We start from the raw sequence: 21,765 nt of genomic DNA on the forward strand, positions 1-21,765 counted from the left end.
GTTTTATAATTAGTTGTAGATTGGTAGAGGTTTGATCCTTAGTAGCCTGTGGAGATTCTGTGTGCCTTCCAGAGCACTCTGGAAGGCACACACAACTTAAGGTCAGGAGAGGTTATATCTGCTCTTACTGATTTATGGTATGGGAGGACACCTACTCTGTATCTGGTTAAGTATAAGAGCCTTTTGTTTAGATGGACCGTTAAACTCCTGGCACCAGCTTTAGGGAGTCTTCACAGGTTCACATTCTGACACACACACACACACACACACACACACACACACACACACACACACACACACACACACACACACACACACACACACACACACACACACACACACACACACACAGGCAAGGTACTCTTTGTGTGTATGTATACGTCGTATGTTAATGAACCTATGCATATTCATGTAACCACAATAAAAGGAGTGCTATAGGGAACCTGGCTGAGAGTCTGACGGAGGTCAAGTGGGTGGAACGACACTTGGCTCTGCGCAGGCTTCCCTCATGCATGAGTAGCCCAACAAACTTTGCCTACTTGGTGTTCAATGCTTTCGCGCTGTAGTTAAATTGTCTCGTTCCAGAGGTGGGCCTGTGCTAGACAGACCCAACAATCAGAAATCACTGAGAGCCTGTCCACTGTATGAAATGTAAATGTGATACTAACATGTCTCCTGTTAGAAAGATGTGTTCTGTTGTTAATAATGAAGTCATGTTGAGTTGTGCTGAGTTTGAATCAGTGAATAGTTGTTTGCTGCCATCTTTTTCTTGTGTGTCTGCTGTCTCTGATCTCTCTGTTTGATCTTCTCTGATGTCTCCAGACTCTGTCAGGCTGCTGAATGGTTCCAGTCTGTGTTCAGGCAGACTGGAAGTGAAGTCTAACCAGAGATGGTCCTCAGTGTGTGAAGCTGACTTTGACCAGCAGGATGCAGAGGTGGTCTGTAGGGAGCTCGGCTGTGGGCCTCCTTCAGTCCTCCAGGGGGCGCTCTATGGAGAAGTGGAGGCTCCAGTGTGGAGCAAAGAGTTCCAGTGTGGAGGCCATGAGTCTGCTCTCCTGGACTGTAGAAGCTCAGGCTCAGCTAGAAACAGCTGCTCACCTGGCAAAGCTGTTGGACTCACCTGCTCAGGTAGAAGAGGAGCTGCAGCTTTGATGTGGTTCAAACTCACTTTATTCTTTTACTGATGACTCTCTGCTTTCTGTTAGAGTCTGTCAGGTTGGTGGGAGGAGTCAGTCGCTGTGCAGGTATACTGGAAGTGAAACTGGGAGATTGGAAACCAGTCTTTGTCCCCAACTGGACCCTGAAGGAGGCAGCTGTTATCTGTGAACATCTGGACTGTGGTTCTGCTGTTTCTTTGAGAATGATAACAAAGTCCTTAGCCAGACTTCCAACAAAGATCAAACCTGAGTGTGTCCGGTCTTTCTCTGCTCTAAGGGAGTGTGTAACATCAGTTTATTCTCTCAACATCCTTGATTTCACCTGTTCAGGTAGGTGATCTAAAACATCCAGTGTTCCCTCTGTCACACTGACAGTTAGTGGTTATTTTGGTCAAACCCTTTATAGACTTTACCTGACAGGACACACCTGGGAAAGCTGTGTACTCACTGTTTTTAACCCATTGTTTGAACAGAGGATGGATGTGACCTCACCTCAGGGCAGACACTACACAAAGGTTAAAGATGAGTTTATTGCATCAAAACGACCCAGAATGCTTCATGGTAAACTTGAGTAATTTTTACAGGGATCATGTTCAGTCTCTTCCACAGGATTACTCTCCAAAGATTTACAGATAAGTCGTTAATTCATAAATTCTTTCATCTAATTTGTTGAATTAGGGAATGAGTGTGGCTGGTACCTCAAAGAGGCTTAAAATAGAGAAGGTTTGGTAGCTCAGGAAGTCATTGTATCATCAGCATACTCTACCCATGGCAGTAATGTACTCCAGATGGATTGGTAGAGGAAACATAATGGTTTTTAAGTGCTTCATTTAAGTACCTTGTCTCTCGATTTGGAGTAAAAACCTGAAGATAAATTCACTCGTGCTCCTATGGCTGAGAAGAAAACTTTCCATACCTGTGATGTAAATTTGATTGCCACATTCAAAGACTATATCCACTAGGATGCCATGAATGATACCAAGACAAACATGTCACCCCCATACCGGGGTGATATATAAATCTTGCCACATGCCACAGTGTATCATAGGGATTTTCAGAGAAGTGAACGGACATTGTCTCTCAGTCAGGGCCTGTAACTCCTGTGTGACTTGCTTATATAAATAATTTTAGCAGAAATCTTTAAGTTGACTCTTCACAGAGTCAAGGGCTTTCTGCTATGGACGAAATGAGCAGTGAACAACTAAATGACCAGTTTTTCTATAATACAGGCATTCACTGGCTTTTCTCCTCTGCTGTCACTCCAATTCTATTAGCTTGTCCAGTCTAAATTTCACTGGTTCAATACAGTCACCTGGAAGTGATAACTGCCTCCCTTCTGTCAGGGTTCCTGGATCGTTGACCCAGTGTTTTCAGTTTGATCATGTTCTGTTTATTTTCCATATGTTCATGTTTGCTGTTTTATTGTGTTAGTCATCTGTCTCCATGCACTGTGTTTAGTTCTACTTCCTGTGTGTTATTAGTGAGATTCAGTTGTAGCTGTGTTCTCACCTGTCTCTTATCATCATCATCACTACTGTGTATTTAAGTACTTAGTTTTCTCCTTTTCTGTCTTGTCATCATCAATTTGTGTGTGTTTCTGGTTCAGTTCAGTCATTCAGTCAGTCTCTATCATGTTCTGTTCATCCTGTCTCCACAATAAACACCATCCTTCACCAGCCTGCAAGTCCTGCATTTGGGTCCTCTCTTCCTTCCCTCCACACACCGCGACATGACACTTTGTGGTGATGCCACTTCCTGTCTTCAAGGAAAGCTGGGATCTGGAGTTCTCACCTACTCTTCTTTTCTGCAGGCAGTTGTCTGTCTTGATAGGCAGAGAAACCAATGTTTCAAATGTTTCTGTGTCATCACTTGATTCTACCTCATTCTTCGCTTGATTGTCTAAACTGTGCAAAACAAACCTCATGAGGTGTCTTCAGCAGAATCATCAGTGCTCCACTGGCCTTGTCTCAAACTTAGCAACCTATCAGAAGTGTCGTTGGGGCTAAGGGAATGATCAAACGCTAGGGACGATTCTTCCTCAACGTTACAGTAATTGAACTCCTTATTCTGTAATTGGGTTTGGTGACCGGAAACCTTTGACACTTCCCTAACTCACCAGAGTGGGCTTCCAGATGTGGAAGGTTGAACCAGGCATATGGGCGGTGAATCAGATGCCTGAGGGAGACGCTGTCTGAAGTGGACAGATTGTTCTGATGAGTTTGAGATTTTCAAAAGACTCAATTTTCTTACTTTCCATTTAAATTTCATGAGGATGTCAATCAATTAAAGTAAGAATAAAGTGTTTGGGTGTTAAATGTATAACTGTAACTTAAACATAAGTTGGGTTCTGTTCTAATAGTTGTTTTTCTGAGTATTTTTGAGTCTGAATGAGATCCAGCATTTCCTGTCACGATGTTCATCCTGACACTGACTCTGCTATTGGCATTTGACATCCATCCATTTAAATCTGCTTATCTGGAGCTAGCATGTGGTAGCAGCCTAAGCAGAAACACGTCTGTCAATGAAGACCTCAGTATGTGATGAAGTCAGTCTGATCCATGCACTGTCATGTCTCCTCAGGCCAGCAGGAGGCAGAGCTCGAGCAGACGGAAACACACTGAGCTGGTTTACTCCAACCTCGGTGTTTGTGTGCATGAAGGAGAGATGGCTGAAGTGAAAGGAACTAAAGGAGCAGAAGACGACCTCATCTTACATCCACATGAATTTCCCATCATAGACAGCTAAACATCAGCTCAGTCAAACTCAGTTTTCTACCAAAGACACAAATCTGTAAACATACTGGAGTAACAAATTCGTTACAAATGAGACCATCAGTATGTGAATGTGAATCAAAGAATTGTCACTGAAAAATATTCAAAAGTTTCATGTATAAGTTGATTTTGTAAGTTGAGCTAAAATATTGCACAGCTGAAGTAACCGTGGAACGTGGATCATTTATAGAGCCGTGACTATCATCATGTTTCTAAGTGCTTTGGCTGATTTTAGTAGCTTACAAACACAAAGGAAGCATTAACTTCTATAACAGCTTTAGATTTAACTTTTACAGTTTTAAGTGTGATTTTCATGAATGAAGCTCAGCCAAGCCATCACAGGCCAAGGCTGCTTATTTTTCCATAATTACGCAAAACAAGATGTTTGAGTACAATATGAACCAGACTTCATAAATCATTACAAATAAACATACAAAGCAAAATATCCATCCTTCATTTTTTTTTTTTTCCACGTATCCACTCTTGGGTTGTTCGTGAGGCCAATGTCACTCAGTGTGTACAGAACCAACAAGATAGGTCCAAGGATCGAACCTCGTGTGCACCGCAGAAGAGGATCCAAAATTAGCTGCAAAGAAGGAAAAACTGCTGTGAACAAGAAGAGAACCCCTCCTGAGATGATCCAAAGAGGCCAACATGATTTTTCAGCCAGGATACAATCATCAACTGTGTCAAAGGCAGCAAGACACAGCAGTACAGAATACTCACCTGGATCTGCATCAAGGTTCTTACAGGTTATAAAGAACATCACTTATAATCATCATTTCACTAAGCTTATACTTCAGAGGTGTTCAATTATAATTCAAGTAGAAAATTTCCTCAGACAAAGGTCCAGAATATCATAATTCAGTCAATATATTTTAAAATAGCCTGACTGCTGTGTGTTGATAAAAAGCAAAGAAGAAGATGACAGTGGGTGAATTATGTCCTTTCAGAAAGACAGCTACTGTGATGAAATCTACTCCCCACAGACAAAACTAGACTAAAGCTCTTGCTTTATAAACCCTTTGTGTTAACTGTGAAAGTGACACAATAAAATTATTATATGTACAAAGGATACTGACTGATTTTATTTTTGAAATTTATCTTTTATTATTTCACCTACATCAGAGATATCAAACTCATTTTACATCGTGGGGTCCATACAGCGCACTTCAATCATTTAATAATATATTTAAATATACCAAGCAGCTCAATTTTCTAACATGATAAAGAAATACTTCTATACTAAATGAGAGACATATGTCAGCCTCTGACTCTATGGTCTTAAACCTTATAAAATAAATGTATTAAATTACATTAAATTAAAGTTCTGGTTGCTCAATGCTTAGACTATTTCTAAAGTAGATCACAAAAAGAACCTTTTCTGCCACCTAATTGTTTATTTATTATTTTAATGTGAATGGACACAGGGGGTGTGAAAGCAGTATGAAAACCTGTAAAATCTTTTAAGATACATTTAAAGGTCAACATTTACTCCCTCCTTCACATTTTCCAAAGCCCTGGTGTCACTACTGTTTGGGGGGCGATCGTGGCTCAAGAGTTGGGAGGTCGCCTTGTAATCGGAAGGTTGCTGGTTCGAGCCCCGGCTCAGACAGTCTCGGTCGTTGTGTCCTTGGGCAAGACACTTCACCCGTTGCCTACTGGTGGTGGTCAGAGGGCCCGGTGGCGCCAGTGTCTGGCAGCCTCGCCTCTGTCAGTGCACCCCTGTGTGTGAATGGGTGGATGACTGGTTGTGTAAAGCGCTTTGGGGTCCTTAGGGACTAGAAAAGCGCTACACAAATACAGGCCATTTACCATTTTTACTGAGAGCAGCTGCGTTCTGCAGGCACCGAGCTGCCACTGTCTGCAAACCTGTGGAAATATAAAGACTCACTCACTGCTGCTCAATGCTTAAACATCAAATCAGTTTAACCTTGATCCATTTTCTTTATATTCCCAGTTCATGTTACAGAGTTTCACCAGAAGAATTTTAACAGTGTGACCACTATAAAACAAAAAAACCTACTCACAGGAAAACAAAGGAAGTTGGTGTGGGTGGTGTTCCTGGTCTGTAGGACAGAAGTTAACAATGTTATCTCAAAGCTCCTCCGAACAAATTCTCAGGAAAATAACCTGGCACTGTTTAAATAACAACTTATAACCATTAGCATGTGATCAGTTTTAAATCTCCTGTGTGACGAAAGCCTCAGCTTCATGGGAACAAATATTATCATTTTATTAGATGTTATTCGGACCTGTAGTTAGACACTGCATCCTGTAATGCTAATAATATTCAAACAAAAGTCAGATTATCTCTGAGGTCAAAAATATTTATTGAATTTAAATGTAATTTTCTTACAATATCATTTTCTAATAATCTGACAAAAACATCTGGTCTCCACTCCACATGTTTCTTACACACTGCATGTTGTTCAGGGTCTTTCTGAGTTTGCAGGTAGTACTACTTCCTTTACACGTTATTCCACGTTACTGTCATCATCTGAACTCACTAATTTCAGGCTGTTGAAGCTGCCAGGACACGGCTCCTCAATGTTACACTGTGAGACACTAAGGAAGGTCTTTGGTTTGTTCTATGTAGCAGTGTCTATCAAAGATAAAAACATAAAAAAAACTAGTTTCACAGAAATGAGATACAGGTTAAATCACACGCACACACACACACACACACACTCAGCATGGTCGGATTAATTTGTTTTTACAGACAATAGCAATGAGCCAGAACCACACAACAAAAAAGTTATGAATAAAAGACATTTCCACAACAAGCTGTATGTCTGTGAAGGTTAATGATCCTCTACCTAATCACATGAGCCAAGGTGTGAAAACGGGTGTAGGTCACAGTCAGCCAAGGTTTCGGGTGAGCTCATTGTGCAACCTAGCCCCACCCTATCATGTGATTTCCTGAGGTCAGATGGCCTAGGATGTGAGTGGGCGTTAAGGCGTCTGGGAAGGGATCTCAAAACTGCATTATAGAGAGCAGACAGTTGTGTTTACATGTTAGAAGCTTGATTGTTTTATGTAGCCAAAGAAAGAAAAAATAAACTGGCCTATTAAAGAAAAACAGAAAAACAAACTTTAGCAGGGCTCTAGACTAACTTTTTGCCATGGTTGCACTGGTGCGCCTCACTTTTTTTCTTAGGCACTTCAGCACAAAAGTTAGGCGTGCCCAGATTTTTCAACCGCATTTCTATAATCCATTCAATTCCGATTCACAAGGTCACGATTCGATTCGATTAAATTTTGCTTCAGACAGTCAGAAATATTATAATTCTGATCATTTATCAGTACTGATCCATGTGAGACTTCATCAGAATTGTGAGCATCACAGCAGATGCCTTTGTGTCAAAGTAACTGAGGATAAAACACAGAAAAACATGAATCAGATTTTCCTGGCCTGGCTTTATAGCAGATAACCTTAAAATATTCTGCAATTTTGCATAATTTTAAAAAGTTTAAATTTCTTCAGTATTGAACAGCAGAAATTACGCTCTCTTGTCCGAGGTTATTTAAGTAAAATATTTTTTTTTAAAAGACAGCAGCCGACAGCACTGTAAACAACGATAGACTGGTGGGTAATAAACGAATGAATAACGCTATGGACTCAAATTGTGGTCATAAATATTTTGTACTTGTAAATCAGGATTTGTATGTGTAAAAAGAATTTGTGTGTGCGTAAAAAAGATTTGTGTGTGGACTTAGCCAAAAAATGCATGTGAAACTCTGCACTCAAGTTTCAAGTTGCAAGTACGAATTTTGACCCTATCTTTCTTCCTTTCATCTGATTGGCCAATGTCATGTCAATCACAAATTTAACTATCCAATCAAAGAACAGATGGGTTTGGCTATTGGAGGGGTGCTTTATGGAGCTTCAGGTCCTTGAAGAGAATATTCATGCTACTCACCTCTCTCTATCCACCTGCACTTTCAGACGTACACACGAAGGACTACAGGAATATCTGGACCATGACCAATCAGAGATTTAGACCACAATAGGGGCATAATGTCTGCCTGTTGTTGACCACACGGAGACTTTCAGAGTTCCGGAGACTTTTTTTTTTTTGTTACTCTGATAGTTGGTCCCGAAGGTGCGACCTAAGATTTTTTTAGTCGCACTTGCGACCAAATTGGTCACACTCTAGAGCGCTGTAACCTTAGGGTGTTCATGTTTCATTAATTATGACAGTAGGCTCATTGTACTTGGATTCAGTTGCACAAACACACGCAAAGCCTTACAGCCACTCCGTTTGAGAGAAGGCCTGCACGTGCTCAGTGATGTTTTCTTCATCCACAGCTTTGTTCTTTTTCATTGGGAGTAAAAATGTTTTATAAAAGTAAATGGTTTCTCAAGTAGTTGGCTATGTGCATCATGTAGACTTCCTATTTAACACACAAACTGTCATGTGACAGTCACCTGCACTGGGACCAGCTTCCTGTTCAGGTGGTACAAGTAAGTGGATTGTAGTGTTCAGAAGTGTGAGTGTGTCTTCTCACTGATAGATGGAGCACATGTTGAGTCATTCTGCAGTGTCGAGACTAAAAGAAACTCAAAGGTTGAATTTCATTTAATCTGTAGACTAAATCTGTAAAGTGTCTGATGTAACTAAAGAGCTGAACTATCTGCTGGTTTCAGAGTTTGTCCTCATGAAAGTAAGTGAAACTTCTGAAGCTCTATCTTCAGCTGTGCACTCACAGAGCAACCTTTCTCCTTCTTAGCTACACAGTTAGTGAGTTTTTAAACAGGAAGCAGGAAACAATGGGCTGGCTCATGTAATATAATAATAATAAAACAAAAAACAACACATCATGGTATTTCCCTTGTGGCAGTGTCATGGATCAACAGTAACACCTCTTTTTTCCTGTGGTTTTCCTCACAGACTGATTTGTCTCAGAGTTCAGGGGCTCAACTTTACTGAAATGTTATGAAGCTCAAAGAGAAAGTCAAAAGAGGCAGAAGCTGCTCGTCCATCAGAGCTAACTGTCTGTGAATCTGCACTCAGGTAGAGTGACCTGCAGCAGGTAAACACTAAGGATAGCACAGCTGATGCTCAGAGCAGAGAGCAGACAGGGAGACATCTACCTGGACATGGATCACCTGCTGCTGGTGCTGCTGCTGCTGTGGAGCTCAGGTAGGACTCTGACACACACATTAAAGGTAAAAAGACAGTTTATTCTGTTCACAGTCACTTATCCTGATATCTCTGCAGTGTCAGATGAGTTCATATTAAGTGATGATGATTCAGACTTACATTAATTTTACTCATGAGAAATGTTTGGCAGCCCATACCCTGGGAGGGGTGATGGGTAGTAGTATTAGTAGTAGTATGAGAAATGAGAAAGGAGTGTGCAGCCTGTAATCCAGTGTTAACAGGAATCTCATCTCTCTCTAAACCTCAAACTGAACAACCAGCTGAACACACCTAAAGACTGCTTCCACCGGCTGGAGCTGATTTTAATCTCTAACAATCAACTCATGAACTTAAAAACATAAAACGAGTCATGGATTCTAAGTTGCTATTTTAAATTCTGAATTATTCACAAGTATTTTCAGAACTATTTTTTAGTTCTCAGATTATATATATCTGAATGAATTTAAGTAGTTTAAGTAAATCTGTTGCTGACTTTTTTCTAAAATGTAACTGTATCAACAAACCTGCTTCCCGCTCCACTCAGCCTGTGTGAAGCACTCTCTGGACGTAAAATTTTACATTATTTCACGTTGGAGTCATTGATTTGTTTTCAGTGAGTCTAATGGGAAATAATGTAAAATTTTAAGTCCAGAGAGTGCTTCACACAGGCTTACTGGGGTATTTTTGAGCTGGTGGAAGTTTCAGGGAGTTTGTTCTGTCCTCATCTGAGCTACAATCAAATTCCTTCTTCACACTGAATGGTGTTACTGTTTTCTCCTCAGGCGTCCAGGCTGAAGTAAAACAGAGATCTACAGGTAAAAAGAGAAATCAGAGTGACATGAAGAATCACAGAGCAGCATTCATTTCAAATTTTATATTTTCAGAAGTAAATTCACTTCTTTACTGATGACTCTCTGCTTTCTGTTAGAGCCTGATGATGTCAGGTTGGTGGGAGGAGCCAATCGCTGTGCAGGTGCACTGGAGGTGAAACTGGAGGAGTGGAGACCAGTGTGTGCCTTTCATGATTCCTGGACCCTGAAAGAAGCAGGTGTTTTCTGTGAACATCTGGGCTGTGGCTCAGCTGTTTCTATAGAAAAGGCAAACATCTTGCAAACAGTTGCATGGTCGATCACACCTGACTGTGTTCTGTCCACATCTCCTCTGAAGAATTGTGCAACAAGAAAACATTATTCTTACCAAATCCTGAAACTCACCTGTTCAGGTAATCATACTGATGAAATCATTCATGACTTCATATATGACAGAGGTGTAAAAAGCTGTGACAGATAGTAGCTAGAACAGCCGCCTACATGTCAGAGCTTCAGCAGCTGTTTATAGACAAGTACAGACACAAAGTCTGGTGGAAGTGAAACTGGTTAACAGGTTCTTACAGAACAGAGAGGAGGACAGGAAGTGGGAGGAGCTGGGCTGACAGCAGGAACTAGGACAGAGCTCAGTAGGGATGTAATTCTGTGTGTTATTGAAGCACACTAATCACACCTGTGCACAGTGGCGGTCCTAGCCTGTTTGGCGCCCTGGGCGAACACTCCTCTGCCCCCCACCCCCACCCCCACCCCACACACACACACACACACACACACAAAACATGTTAAGGATTGTACATTAACATAAAACTGTTGTCCACACACACATATGAACAGAGAGAGAGAGTATGCATTGTATGCAAACAGCTACCAAACAGTCATCATAATTCGTCATACAATGAGAACAGGACAAATCAACAATTGACAATGACTAATTAATATTAAAATCTGTAACATAATGTATTGTTTGGAGTTTAGTCTGTTACTGTTACTATTTTTACCATTTCTTCTTGGAGCAACTGTAACCCACATTATTTCCTTAGGGATTAATAAAGTATTCTGATTCTGATTGTTTCAGGATGACCTGCCATTATCCAATCACACATCTGTTTACCTGTATCATTTGTTCGTTTCTTCTCCTCTTCTTTTCTCTTTTTTCTAAACTGAGCACCTGATGGCTTTGAACTTTTCTTGTCCATCTTCCATTGGTTTTAATTTTGCACTCCAGTATGAACACCCATCCCTCAACCAGAGGATCACCACAACATAACCTAATAGACCTACACCTTAGTTCACAGATTAACTTTGTCTAGGGTGTATTTCTGGGATTTCACACAACCCAGGATTCAAATCATGAATACATAATGGGCTTGGATTTACAACATTATGAATGAAATGTGCTCTATTTGGAAGCAGGTCTCCCTCCCCTTTCGACGGGTTATGTGTGAGACTTTAAATCATCAAACTGTAAATTATAAATTTTAAATTGTTATTGATCCCTTTACCCCGAGTCCTAAAATGTATATTTATTTTCTTACTCTACTATATTTATTGTTTGTTTACTTGCACTGCTGTAACTGGAGCCTCGTCGTCTCGTCTCTCTATATACTGGACTGTATGTAGCGGAGATGACAATAAAGTTTACTTTGACTTCAGCAGCGAGCAGGCGCACCGAGGGCTCTCGCGCTCAGTTTTCGTGTATAGAATTTCGAAAAAACATCGGTGCAAATTATAAGTCTGTATCATAATGTCTGGTGTTTTCGTGTTTGTTGTTTTGTTTTTGTTTTGTTTTATTTTGCGAGTTGGTTATTAGATGCTGCTCCAGCCAGCCAGAGAATCCCCCGCCGCCCCGCCCTCTCCTCCCTGTGCCGCAAGCAGCAGGCGCACCTCGCAAACGGAGGGCCCCCTTACTCCCAGCAAATGGGCGATAGAAAACCGATCGGTGCCTATGCCATTCCCAATATGCGCTGGCTGCCGTCGGGGCAGCATGAGTACGAGCATTTTTTTTTTTTTTTTTTTTTTTTTTGCCGATGCCCGTGATGCCGCCCCCCATCACGATGCCGCCCCGGGCAACCGCCCGTGTCGCCCGTATCTAAAACCGCTACTGCCTGTGCAGGTACACACCACTCACACATGCTCATTTGAGTTGTGTCTAGTTTCTGAGGTTATGTCACTAGAGTGGCGTTTTTACATTTATTAGCACATATTCAAATCCTAGACTAGTTTCATCACCAGATCATCTGTCTGACCATTTTCATCAGCCACTACATCTCTCTCACATCTCATTGCTCTCCTCAGATCTCTCCTCTTCTATCTTTTTGCATCCTTTACTTGTGGGTCCACTGACCTCTTTCCATCTTTCACTTATTCTTTGCACTTATTTTGCACAAAATTGTGCTGTTTGCTAAACAGACGGATTCACTTAATTTAATATCAAATGTTTAATCTGCCACGAGCCGCACAGTTTATAGCAAAGTGACAGACTAAGAGATGATGTCCAGGTAATTTACCAACAGGGCTGGGGTTGCTACAGCTTGTTAACTCTAATCTTTAAAGCATGTAAATATACACGTGTACGTTAAATGGAGGCCTGAGGTGGCAACCAGAGGCATTTCAATGGGAACAGGCTTTAGTAACTGACAGGCTCTGATGCAGGACCCTAAACCACGTTACAATATTTTAAAGTATGTAGCATTCTTAATTAAAACAAACTTTCATCAATTCAAGTGATAAAAGGAATCATAAACATGATTGATCTCTGTACTCCGAGACTGCTGCTGGTAACAGAATCAACACAGCTTTACTCCATTTATATAGTAAAAACAATTATTAACGTAATGGAGTTGTGTGTGTGTGTAGGTCTACTACTAAAAACAGTCACATGTTTGACAAATGCTCATGTGAAATTATAAGTTTAATTTGAGTGTAATATAAAAGTGTGACGGGTTGATTTTTACGTTTGATTTTACGCTCGAGGTCCTCCTGATGCAACATCCTGATTTATTTGGGCTTGTAAACACTTCATGTCTTGGATATGTGGAGGTTCATGTGGAGGTTTGATGTCAGCTCACCTTCCATCTTATATGTGTTTACAGATCTGCTTGTTCAGACAAACATCCATGCATCCTCCATGGACAGGGTTTTCAGTGCCCAGCAGCAGGGGCTTCAGGTATCCAGGGGCTCCAGCTTCACCATCAGCTGCTCCATCCAGCCACAGTACCCAGGAGGCTCTTTCCAGCTCACCTTCACCTCCTCCAACACAACATACAGCTGCACCCAGCCAGCTGTCAGTCACTCTGCCCTCTTCCTGTTTCCTGCTGCAGAGCCCGCCCACCAAGGAAACTACAGCTGTGTTTATCACGTCTACGTTTTCTCTCATAACTTCTTCTCTGAGAGCCACCAGCTGTCTGTCACTGTGTCAGGTAAGCTGAAACACTCTGTTTACACACAGCTTAAGAAAAGACAATCATCTCAAACTGCAGTGAACTACTGTTACATACAGCCAAATACTTCACCGAGTGAGGTACTCTGCTATAATAAACACAGACATTACCACCTAGTCTGTCATAAGATCCCAAAAACCCTAACAGGGCAATTTTGTTTCTCTTTTCCAGAGTTCATCTCATAAACAAGGTTTACATTTTGCCCAAAAAAATATAATGTATGTGAAAAAAGAATTTCACACACACTCCACAATAAAAAGAACTTTCTTTCACCACAGTTTCTCCAACAATGAGATTTTACGTGTGTTCTTAACGTTTTTGTCTTATTCCCATGTCCTTGTGTTATTAGTGCTTATTTTGTGTTTGCAGTACGATCCGGTTTCTTTGAATAACCATGGCAAAGATTTGTTCATTTTTATTACGAGTACTAGTACACAGTACACAAACTGTCGTTCCAGAAATACTTTTACCCTTCCTAATGCCTTCAGCATACATAACATAAATATTTGTGATAAATGGTAAATACATTGTTACGTCCCCACATGAAAGCTAGGCGAAGAGGGTGGGGGACAGTAACAATTGGATCCGGACTGGAATGAAAAGGACGCCAGGCAGAGGTGTTTAACACAAAATAAATCTTTATTATAATCAATTAACCCAATAATCATATAAACAGTAACAACAGAAAGAGGCAGCAAAGCTGCTTTAATGATCAATTAGATAGGCCAACCCAAAGAGATGGTGGCCGCTTCAACTAAGAAAACAACTATAAGCAGGCCTTTTCTACACCTAGACCAGAATCACACACTGACCAGCACAGAGGAAATCCACCAGAAGCCTCTCCCCCCCACACACACACACTGCTCTCCTCCAGATTATATATCACCTCTGGAGGGTAATTGGTGGTAAACGAGGGCAGATGAACAGCAGGTGTGTCCTAAAGGAGAAGGCAGGGGCAGAGAGAGACAAGGGGAGGGGCAAAAAAGAAGGAGGAGGAGAGGGAGAGGACAACACCATGCCCACACACTCCCACAGCCTCACAGGATGTAACAACATTTACACTGAGTAGCAGTGGTCCCAGTGGTAATAACCCCCAAGCTGGGCAAGAGGCTCCAGCAGATCCCAGGAACAACATCGGAGATCTCTGTCCAGAAGAGTGCAGGAACAGCTAAGATACTGTGCAGGACCCTCAAGCTCCCAGGCCTCTGGTAGAGGACCCGAGCTTGAAGGACAGACCGCCCTCAGCGAGAAATTTTTATATGTAATAAATCTGATAGAGATCTGAGCCTTCAGCATACTCTCAGTGCATTACATTAACATTAACATTACAGCTGCACATTAGAACTGTGAAACTTTAAACCACACTTAAACATTATCAGAGGCTTAAAGTGCATTCCAGTATCTGCAGCTCCAACTGTGTGAAAGAGCTTAAGCAGCAGATTAGGACAAAATACATGCGAGTGTCAGTGATAATATGATGCACAGTCTGTGCTGCTGTGGCTGTTTGCATATATAAATCCACACCTTCAGCAGAGAAGCTATATCAGGATTTATCAGGAAGTCAAAGAACTAGTGAAACTTTGGTGCTTCCAGCAGATTTTAAACTGAAACTCTGAACATGAGCATGTGATATGTAAAGCAAAGGTTACCTCATTACCTCAGACACTGAAGACTTTAGGCTCAGCTTAGCTTGCTAAAACATTCATTTCACTTTATGATCCTCCACTCTGGTCACATTATAATCAAGGGATCTATTTGCTCTAACATCAGTTATGTCACTGCAGACAGAATATTTTAGATGCTACGTCAGGCGCCATTCACAGCATGCAGCTTTGATTTGGTTTAAAATCATGTTTTTCTTTTGCTGATGACTCTCTGCTTTATGTCCAGAGCCTGATGATGTCAGGTTGGTGGGAGGAGCTAGTCGCTGTGCAGGTAGACTGGAGGAGAAACATCAGGGAGAGTGGAGACCGGTGTCTGGGTTTGACAGGATCCTGGATGAAACAGATGAAGTCTGTGAACGTCTGCACTGTGGCCCGTTTGATTATGGAGGACTCATAAAGTCCTCACAAACATCTGTGTGGCAGATCAGACCCGTTCAGGCTGGATCTGCTCTGACAGAATGCTCAACATCAGAAAAGACTTTGTTCATCCTGAATCTCACCTGCTCAGGTAAGCTGATCACTGATTTCCTCTATGACAGTCTGTCACAGTCTGTCACTGAAACAGTCGGTGATCTCGTGTGGGCTGAACTACAAAGTTCATGGATTTTTTTTAATAAAGAGTGACCAAATGTGTCAAAATGTAATACAAAAAGGAAACAGTCAAAGATTTCTTAATTTTACTGGAAGTAAAAAGACTGATTCTAACAAACTGCATTTTTCCATTGGTAACTATGACAACAAGTGGACTTTTAATCTGAGACACTGAGTGGATTAGCGATCCTGTTTTACCCTACAAGAGAAGAAGAAGAACACAAAGTTTGGCTTTGATAACTTGTGAATGAATCTGAACTTGTTCAAAGCAGAAAGCTGAGAATCTGGACCCAGCTGGGTTCAGTCCATGGTTTAAGTTTTTAAACCTTAGCAGGTGTGGTTGGATTATGTTTTACAGTTCATCGTCTGTTTTGGGTCCGGTTCCTTAGGAAGCAAAAAGATGCTGGATTATTTCCAGCCGAAAACAGAAATTCCCAAACACAAAGAAGCTGCTTCTTTCTGCTCCGATGTATATCCCGCAGTAATCTGTTCTCACTTGTTATTTTTATGTAGACATAAGCACATTTATACAGTGGTAAATTTCTTTCTTTAATTTTTCATTCATTTAAACTACATAATACTTTTCCTATCAGGGGTCAATAAAATGTTTCTGGTTCAGTGTAATGAGCTGACATAACTGGGACTGAATGAAACCATCTGTTAAATGAGACTGGACTCATGAAACTGAGATGAATGTTTTTTGTCAGATCCAACAGATCCAGAAGCTCATAACGTCACTGCTGTCGTCCTGCTGGTGATTGTGCTGTTTATGATCACTGCTCTATGTTTCTACTGTAAGGTACTGAAAAGATCTGAAGCTCTCAGCCTGTTTATTGCGTTGAAGACCTGATCAATGCAGTCAGTCTGACCTGTGCTGTCATGTCTCCCCAGGCCAGCAGGGGGCAAAAGCCAAGTGCACCTGACAGCACTGAGCTGGTTTACTATAACTTCAGCGTTTGTTCAGCTGAAGGAGGGCCGACTAAAGAGGAAGGAGCTCAGGGAGCAGAGGAGGATCTCCATGGAGATCATCTCACATCCAGATGAATTTTTTAGCTGACACACAGCCGTCCGTCCTGTCGAATAACACAGCTGTTTTCTATTGAACACAAACGCTCATCGCCTCATCTTACACGACACTGGAAAGTCTGGGAAAAGCTAACTGGATTGGATTGGACTGGACTGATTATTGTCTATTTACATATCAATATATGGTGTAAGCCTTGAGTGCAGACTTAGTAAAGTAGAAATCTATTCTGATATCTTGATAAACTCAGTTTAGAGATTAGGATGCAGAGAAGGAAAGCTGGAAAACCGGTGGCAGCAAAGTGGTAAGCTTGGAGGAGGAGAGGAGGTCTGTCCTCTCTGTCTGAGGACAAAGCAGAACCAAATCTGTAAAACTTGGGAGAAGAAGGAGCTTGACAAAAGAAAAAGGAGGGAAAGAAGGAGGGTTAGAAATAACCCGTCCTCACTCAAGAGCTGGCTGATGGGTTCTTTGTTCTCTTAGAGTTTTGGAAGAAAACAGAAAATAAATATGAAAACAAGGAAAAACCTATATATGTTTTTTACTTTGAGCCTTTCCAGTTCCTGCTGCAGGGTGCAGGTTTGCAAACAGTGTAAATGTGATAATAAAATCAAATCTGAGAAATTCAAAGGGGCAGTATTGTTGGAACTTAGCAAAGGATTAAGTAATGTAAACCATAAACCATAATGTAAATCACTCATGTCATGACATGAATAAAGGTTATATGTGTCCAGGTTTAGAGTGACTGAAACCGTAGACTTTGAATAAAATCACTGAACTGTGTGAAAAAGGGACAGAAAAGGATGTAAATGTTTTATTTTCTCCACCTTTACTTGGAAAAGGGGAAGGAAAGGAAACAGAAGGTGATAAGAGGACAGAGATTATGTAGGATGTAAAAGCAGGAAGTTAAACTGAATGTTTAAGAAATGCTGTGCAGAGATATCACAAAGATGTTAATGGATGATATTTAGATTGTTTCCAAATAATGAGGCACACACTGACCCAGGGCCATCAGGAAGAACACTGGAACAAAGCCAGCACAGTGACGTTAGCACTGACACCTGAAGGTCAAACCAAGACATCTTCTCTGCTTTACGCTCAGTTTGTTTGTTTTTATTGAATATTTAAAGGGTGAAACAGTTGGAACAATGTGTTGGTTCACTCTAAAATGTTGCACACCACCATCTTAGTTTACAAAAACAAAAAGTCTGATTTCCTCCTCTGAATCTTTTCTTTATGTAGGTCTCTTTAAATCTGTACATGGCTCCTGCTCATGTCATATTTATAATTCAGTTTAATAAATTAACAGCTCCGATGTGTTTCAGACAGATTTCTGTTCATAATCAAAAGTTTCTGCATATTTAAATCCGTCACACACAAATCTGTGATTTAAAACCATTATTAGGAATCATGTTCCTCTCAGCTGTGTTACTGAAGCCTGCTAAAAACAAACCATCACCTTTACACTCGTTAGCAAATATCACCTGTAAAGAACTTCACTCAGTGGCCACAAATTATTTTGTTAAAAAAAAAAAAAAGAAATTTCTGGACCTTTTGTTTACCACAAAATATTCTGAGTCTGTTTTTTTTGATGACTAATAAGCAGAAGAATTTTTGCCTCGGTGGTCTGAGATTAGGGTTGGGAATCCATTATTAATTCTGCTGATTCTTTATCTTGACCCAGCTGTGTAACAAGAAACAAATTCACCTCTGCAGATTTTCAGCATCAACACATCTGCTTCATTATCTGATGTCGTGAACAGAATACTTCCTACAGGTCAGTGACTTCAGTGCAGATTACAGATTACACACAGCTCTGAGCACCATGTCTCGGTCTGTCTGTTGCCTCATTGCATCGTGTTAAATTTTAATGCACCTTTTCTTAAACTGTCTTCAACACTGAGAGTAAATGAATAGAACAAAGTAGCCTTTGAACAATTCCAACAATCTTACTAAAAAGGGAATAAGACTGAACCAAATATGGAACATATGAGGTTGTGGTCCAGAGTCAGGCTTGTCCGCTGCCTTTGAGACATTCTTATTCTATTAAGTTGTCCTTTTCACCCTGGTGCCAGCAGGGATTAGGTGGATGATTAGACTCTCTCTCCTTGAGGGTTTATACTTTGAGTTTAGGGTCTTAGTGATCTCCCTACAGATGTGAATAAAACTAAACTCATTAGAATAGAATGCCAACATGCAGCTATACATTTCTAAACCATTGTTCCCCCCTCCTCAGAAAACTCCTTTTTTGGTTAACTTATTTTAAGAAGAACATGATAAAAATGTTGCTGGCGTTTCCATCCCTACTTGAAATAATCATTTTGGATCTTTTGATCTTTCTTCCCCAAATGTAACTTCTTCCTGTCTGCCATGACTTATGCCACCGATGTCAAATGCCACTAAATATATTTCGCTGCTGCATGTTGTCACCACCTGCTGGGATCAACAAAGGAACTATTTCTTTTGATAAGTTCAGAGGTGTACTAGTTTTCTACAAAGCTAATGCCTGGTGGTATTTTTCTTCTGTTTTTTTTATGCAGGCCTACTTACTTAAAGGTATTTTTTGCAGAATTTAATTAAACCTTTCACCACCAGGGGGCAGCATTTTACCAGTGGACACATGCTGCTGTGCTGCCCTGCTCGGACTCAGCTGCAGCAGAGTGACAGCAAAGGTTTCTTCACACTGACAGTTTTCAATCATTTTGGAAGCTTTAAAAATGTAACCGCATGAATTTATGAGAATTACATTTAATACAAAACACAAGGTTTCTGCCTGTAGACATGCACATCACTAAAGGACACTGCTGAGCCTTAAGGATTCAGTTCAGGTACAATTTAATACTTTCCAGGTATGGGGAAAAAGTCCAGTCTGACAGTCATCAAGGACAGAAATGGTTTGACTAAGATAACATGAAGCAGTTACTGACATCTCCTACATGAACAGCAATGAAACCAGTTGTTGATTCTGACTACATTATTCATTTCCAGGTCCAAAGGCTCCTCAGCTCGCAAAGCAAACAAATTCTAAGGTTTCACTGAGATTTAAAAAATTGTCCAAATTCTTAAGTTAGAATGATCATTGTGTTGTTCTCCCACATGATGTCTTAAAAAGGTAACATCAATGAAAATGAGGATCTAAAAATTTTAGTGGAATTAGAAGTTATCAGGAAGTTAGCTTTCTAGTTTCCATTTAAAGATGATTTACCAGTTCTGATTTAAGTCTTCCTAAAAATCTAAATCGTACAGCTCTGAATACGATTAAGTAAAACTAAATAGCAGAAACATTTGGAGTGTTAGTGAAGTTCAGCTAGCTGACATATACTGATGTACTGCATTTTGGCTGGGCAAATATAAACAAATTACCAGCGTAAAAATGGAGGATGAGGGTTAATTTGACAAATGACTTCTGAATACTTAATCGGATCCCCGCTCCAGCTCAAGATGCTATAGGTCTGCTCAGTAACACCGGCTCGGCAGGTACAACATAGCTCTATTAATTGGCGCTCGAATACTCTGCAGCTTTCTCGAATGACCTCGTATGAGCCTGAACAAAAACTGAATTATAGAACTGAAATTGAATGATGCGAAGTGAAACTGAAAGCAAGAGCTAAATTTAAAGAAGGATGGAATAAATTAAATTATTCATTTTCAAAATATAAAATTCAGTTTCAATTTAGTGATGATCATTTTCAAACCAGTACATTGGATTTCAAATTAGGCTAATTCAAATTCAGTTTCAGAAGCTTTTATTCAATCTGAGCAATTTAAATTCGAATCTAACTTATTCAAATTCAGTTTCTGATGGCACAAAGTTCTACCCATAAACACGTCATATTTAACTAACATCATCTTCAAATGAAGTCTCATTTTGTTTGATCAGCAGAATAAACAGCAGTAAGTGTTCAGGTGTCTGTGCCTCAGGAGGTGAAGCGGATCATCTACTAATTGGAAAGTCAGTCAGTCACATGGAGCCACCTCCTCTACATGGATAACATCACGCTGTATGCCAAGAGTGAAGGAGACATTGATTCACTGTTCCACACTACCATGTAGTTGGATGGTAACTAAGAGAATGAAGGAAGTCCAAACTGAGGGGATTGAACTACCAGAATGCAACATTGCAGACATCGAGGACAACTACAAGGTCCTGGGAATCCCACAGACAAATGGGAACCACGAAGAGGCCGCTAGGAAAGCTGCAACCACCAAATACCTGTGGAGGATAAAATAGTGTGATAGTGAAGTGGTCAGGTACCCTGCTGGGATAACAAACTGGCCAATGGAAGAGGTAGAAGCCACTGACTTCAAAACAAGGAAGCTCCTGACCATTCTTGGAGAGATTCAACTCTGTGACTGTACACTCGTGTACTTAGTGAATACCTCAGGCAGCAGAAACCCAAGAAAGAAGAGGAGCAAGCATCCAGGATCTCTGTCCAGGAAAGATAGTGTACAGGACCCTCAAGCTCCCACGCCTGTGGTAGAGGACCTGAGCTTGAAGGGCACAGAGTGCCCACAGGGAAAGTGGGTGATTTATTATGCCATCCCATTTGTCATGGTCTGGAGTCTAGTGCCTCCTTTTTTATGTTTTGTGATTATTAATGTTCCTCAGTTTAGTTAGTTTCTGGTTATTTGTTTTGGTTTCTAGTGTTCAGGTGTTACTGTGCCTCCCTTGTGTTACCTCTTGTCATCCTTGTCAGGACGTGTTTTGGAGTTTCGCTTCTTCTCTGTCTCATCTTGTGTGATTAGTCTCAGCTGTGTTCCCTGCCTGTCTGCCATTCCCTCTGTGTGTGTGTGTATATGTATAGTCAGGGGTGCTCATAAGTGGTCCGCAGGTGCACATTCGATGTCAAAATAAAAGACGTGCACCAGATAAGAAATTGCAACGCGCGTTTGCGTACATATAAAGGCACTGTTTTTGTCAGCTAGAGTGGAATTTTCACGACATATTCTGCACCACATCTCTGTGCGTTCATCATTTGTTTGAAGCCAGCTCACCTTCTGCAACCACTTTTCCGAGAATACGCGCTTCTTTTGCGGTTCGGACTCCTTCTGACATTTCTTTGGAGGTGGAGGAAGACCAAAGTAATTGCTTAAAGGAGCTTGCTTCTTCGACATCTTTAAGAGTTCTAAACAAATGTCTGTCCTCC

The 21,765-nt window shown here is 40.9% G+C and overlaps 3 protein-coding genes across 4 annotated transcripts in view; all 3 read left to right on the forward strand.

Moving 5' to 3' along the window:
- Positions 1 to 21,765, forward strand: part of LOC116311836 (scavenger receptor cysteine-rich type 1 protein M130-like) — a 63,844-nt gene that overhangs the window by 4,003 nt on the left and 38,076 nt on the right. The window lies entirely within an intron of this gene.
- LOC120441165 (scavenger receptor cysteine-rich type 1 protein M130-like) lies at positions 566 to 4,361 on the forward strand. Of its 2 annotated transcripts, XM_039615136.1 has the most exons (4): positions 566 to 651; positions 823 to 1,128; positions 1,206 to 1,487; positions 3,738 to 4,361. In XM_039615136.1, the coding sequence occupies exons 1-4, from the start codon at positions 645 to 647 to the stop codon at positions 3,776 to 3,778; spliced, it is 636 nt and encodes a 211-aa protein (XP_039471070.1). In that variant the 5' UTR covers positions 566 to 644; the 3' UTR covers positions 3,779 to 4,361. The 2 variants fall into 2 exon arrangements, with proteins under 2 accessions (XP_039471070.1, XP_039471069.1); XM_039615135.1 differs by having other exon boundaries at positions 572 to 1,128.
- On the forward strand, positions 8,830 to 17,933 carry LOC120441162 (scavenger receptor cysteine-rich type 1 protein M130-like). The gene is made up of 7 exons (XM_039615132.1): positions 8,830 to 9,075; positions 9,858 to 9,890; positions 10,004 to 10,297; positions 12,995 to 13,321; positions 15,233 to 15,514; positions 16,305 to 16,396; positions 16,489 to 17,933. Exons 1-7 carry the CDS (start codon positions 8,991 to 8,993, stop codon positions 16,639 to 16,641), a joined length of 1,266 nt encoding a protein of 421 aa, XP_039471066.1. The 5' UTR covers positions 8,830 to 8,990; the 3' UTR covers positions 16,642 to 17,933.

This window comes from Oreochromis aureus, linkage group 7 (genome assembly GCF_013358895.1).
Source record: "Oreochromis aureus strain Israel breed Guangdong linkage group 7, ZZ_aureus, whole genome shotgun sequence".
Lineage (NCBI taxonomy): Eukaryota > Metazoa > Chordata > Actinopteri > Cichliformes > Cichlidae > Oreochromis > Oreochromis aureus.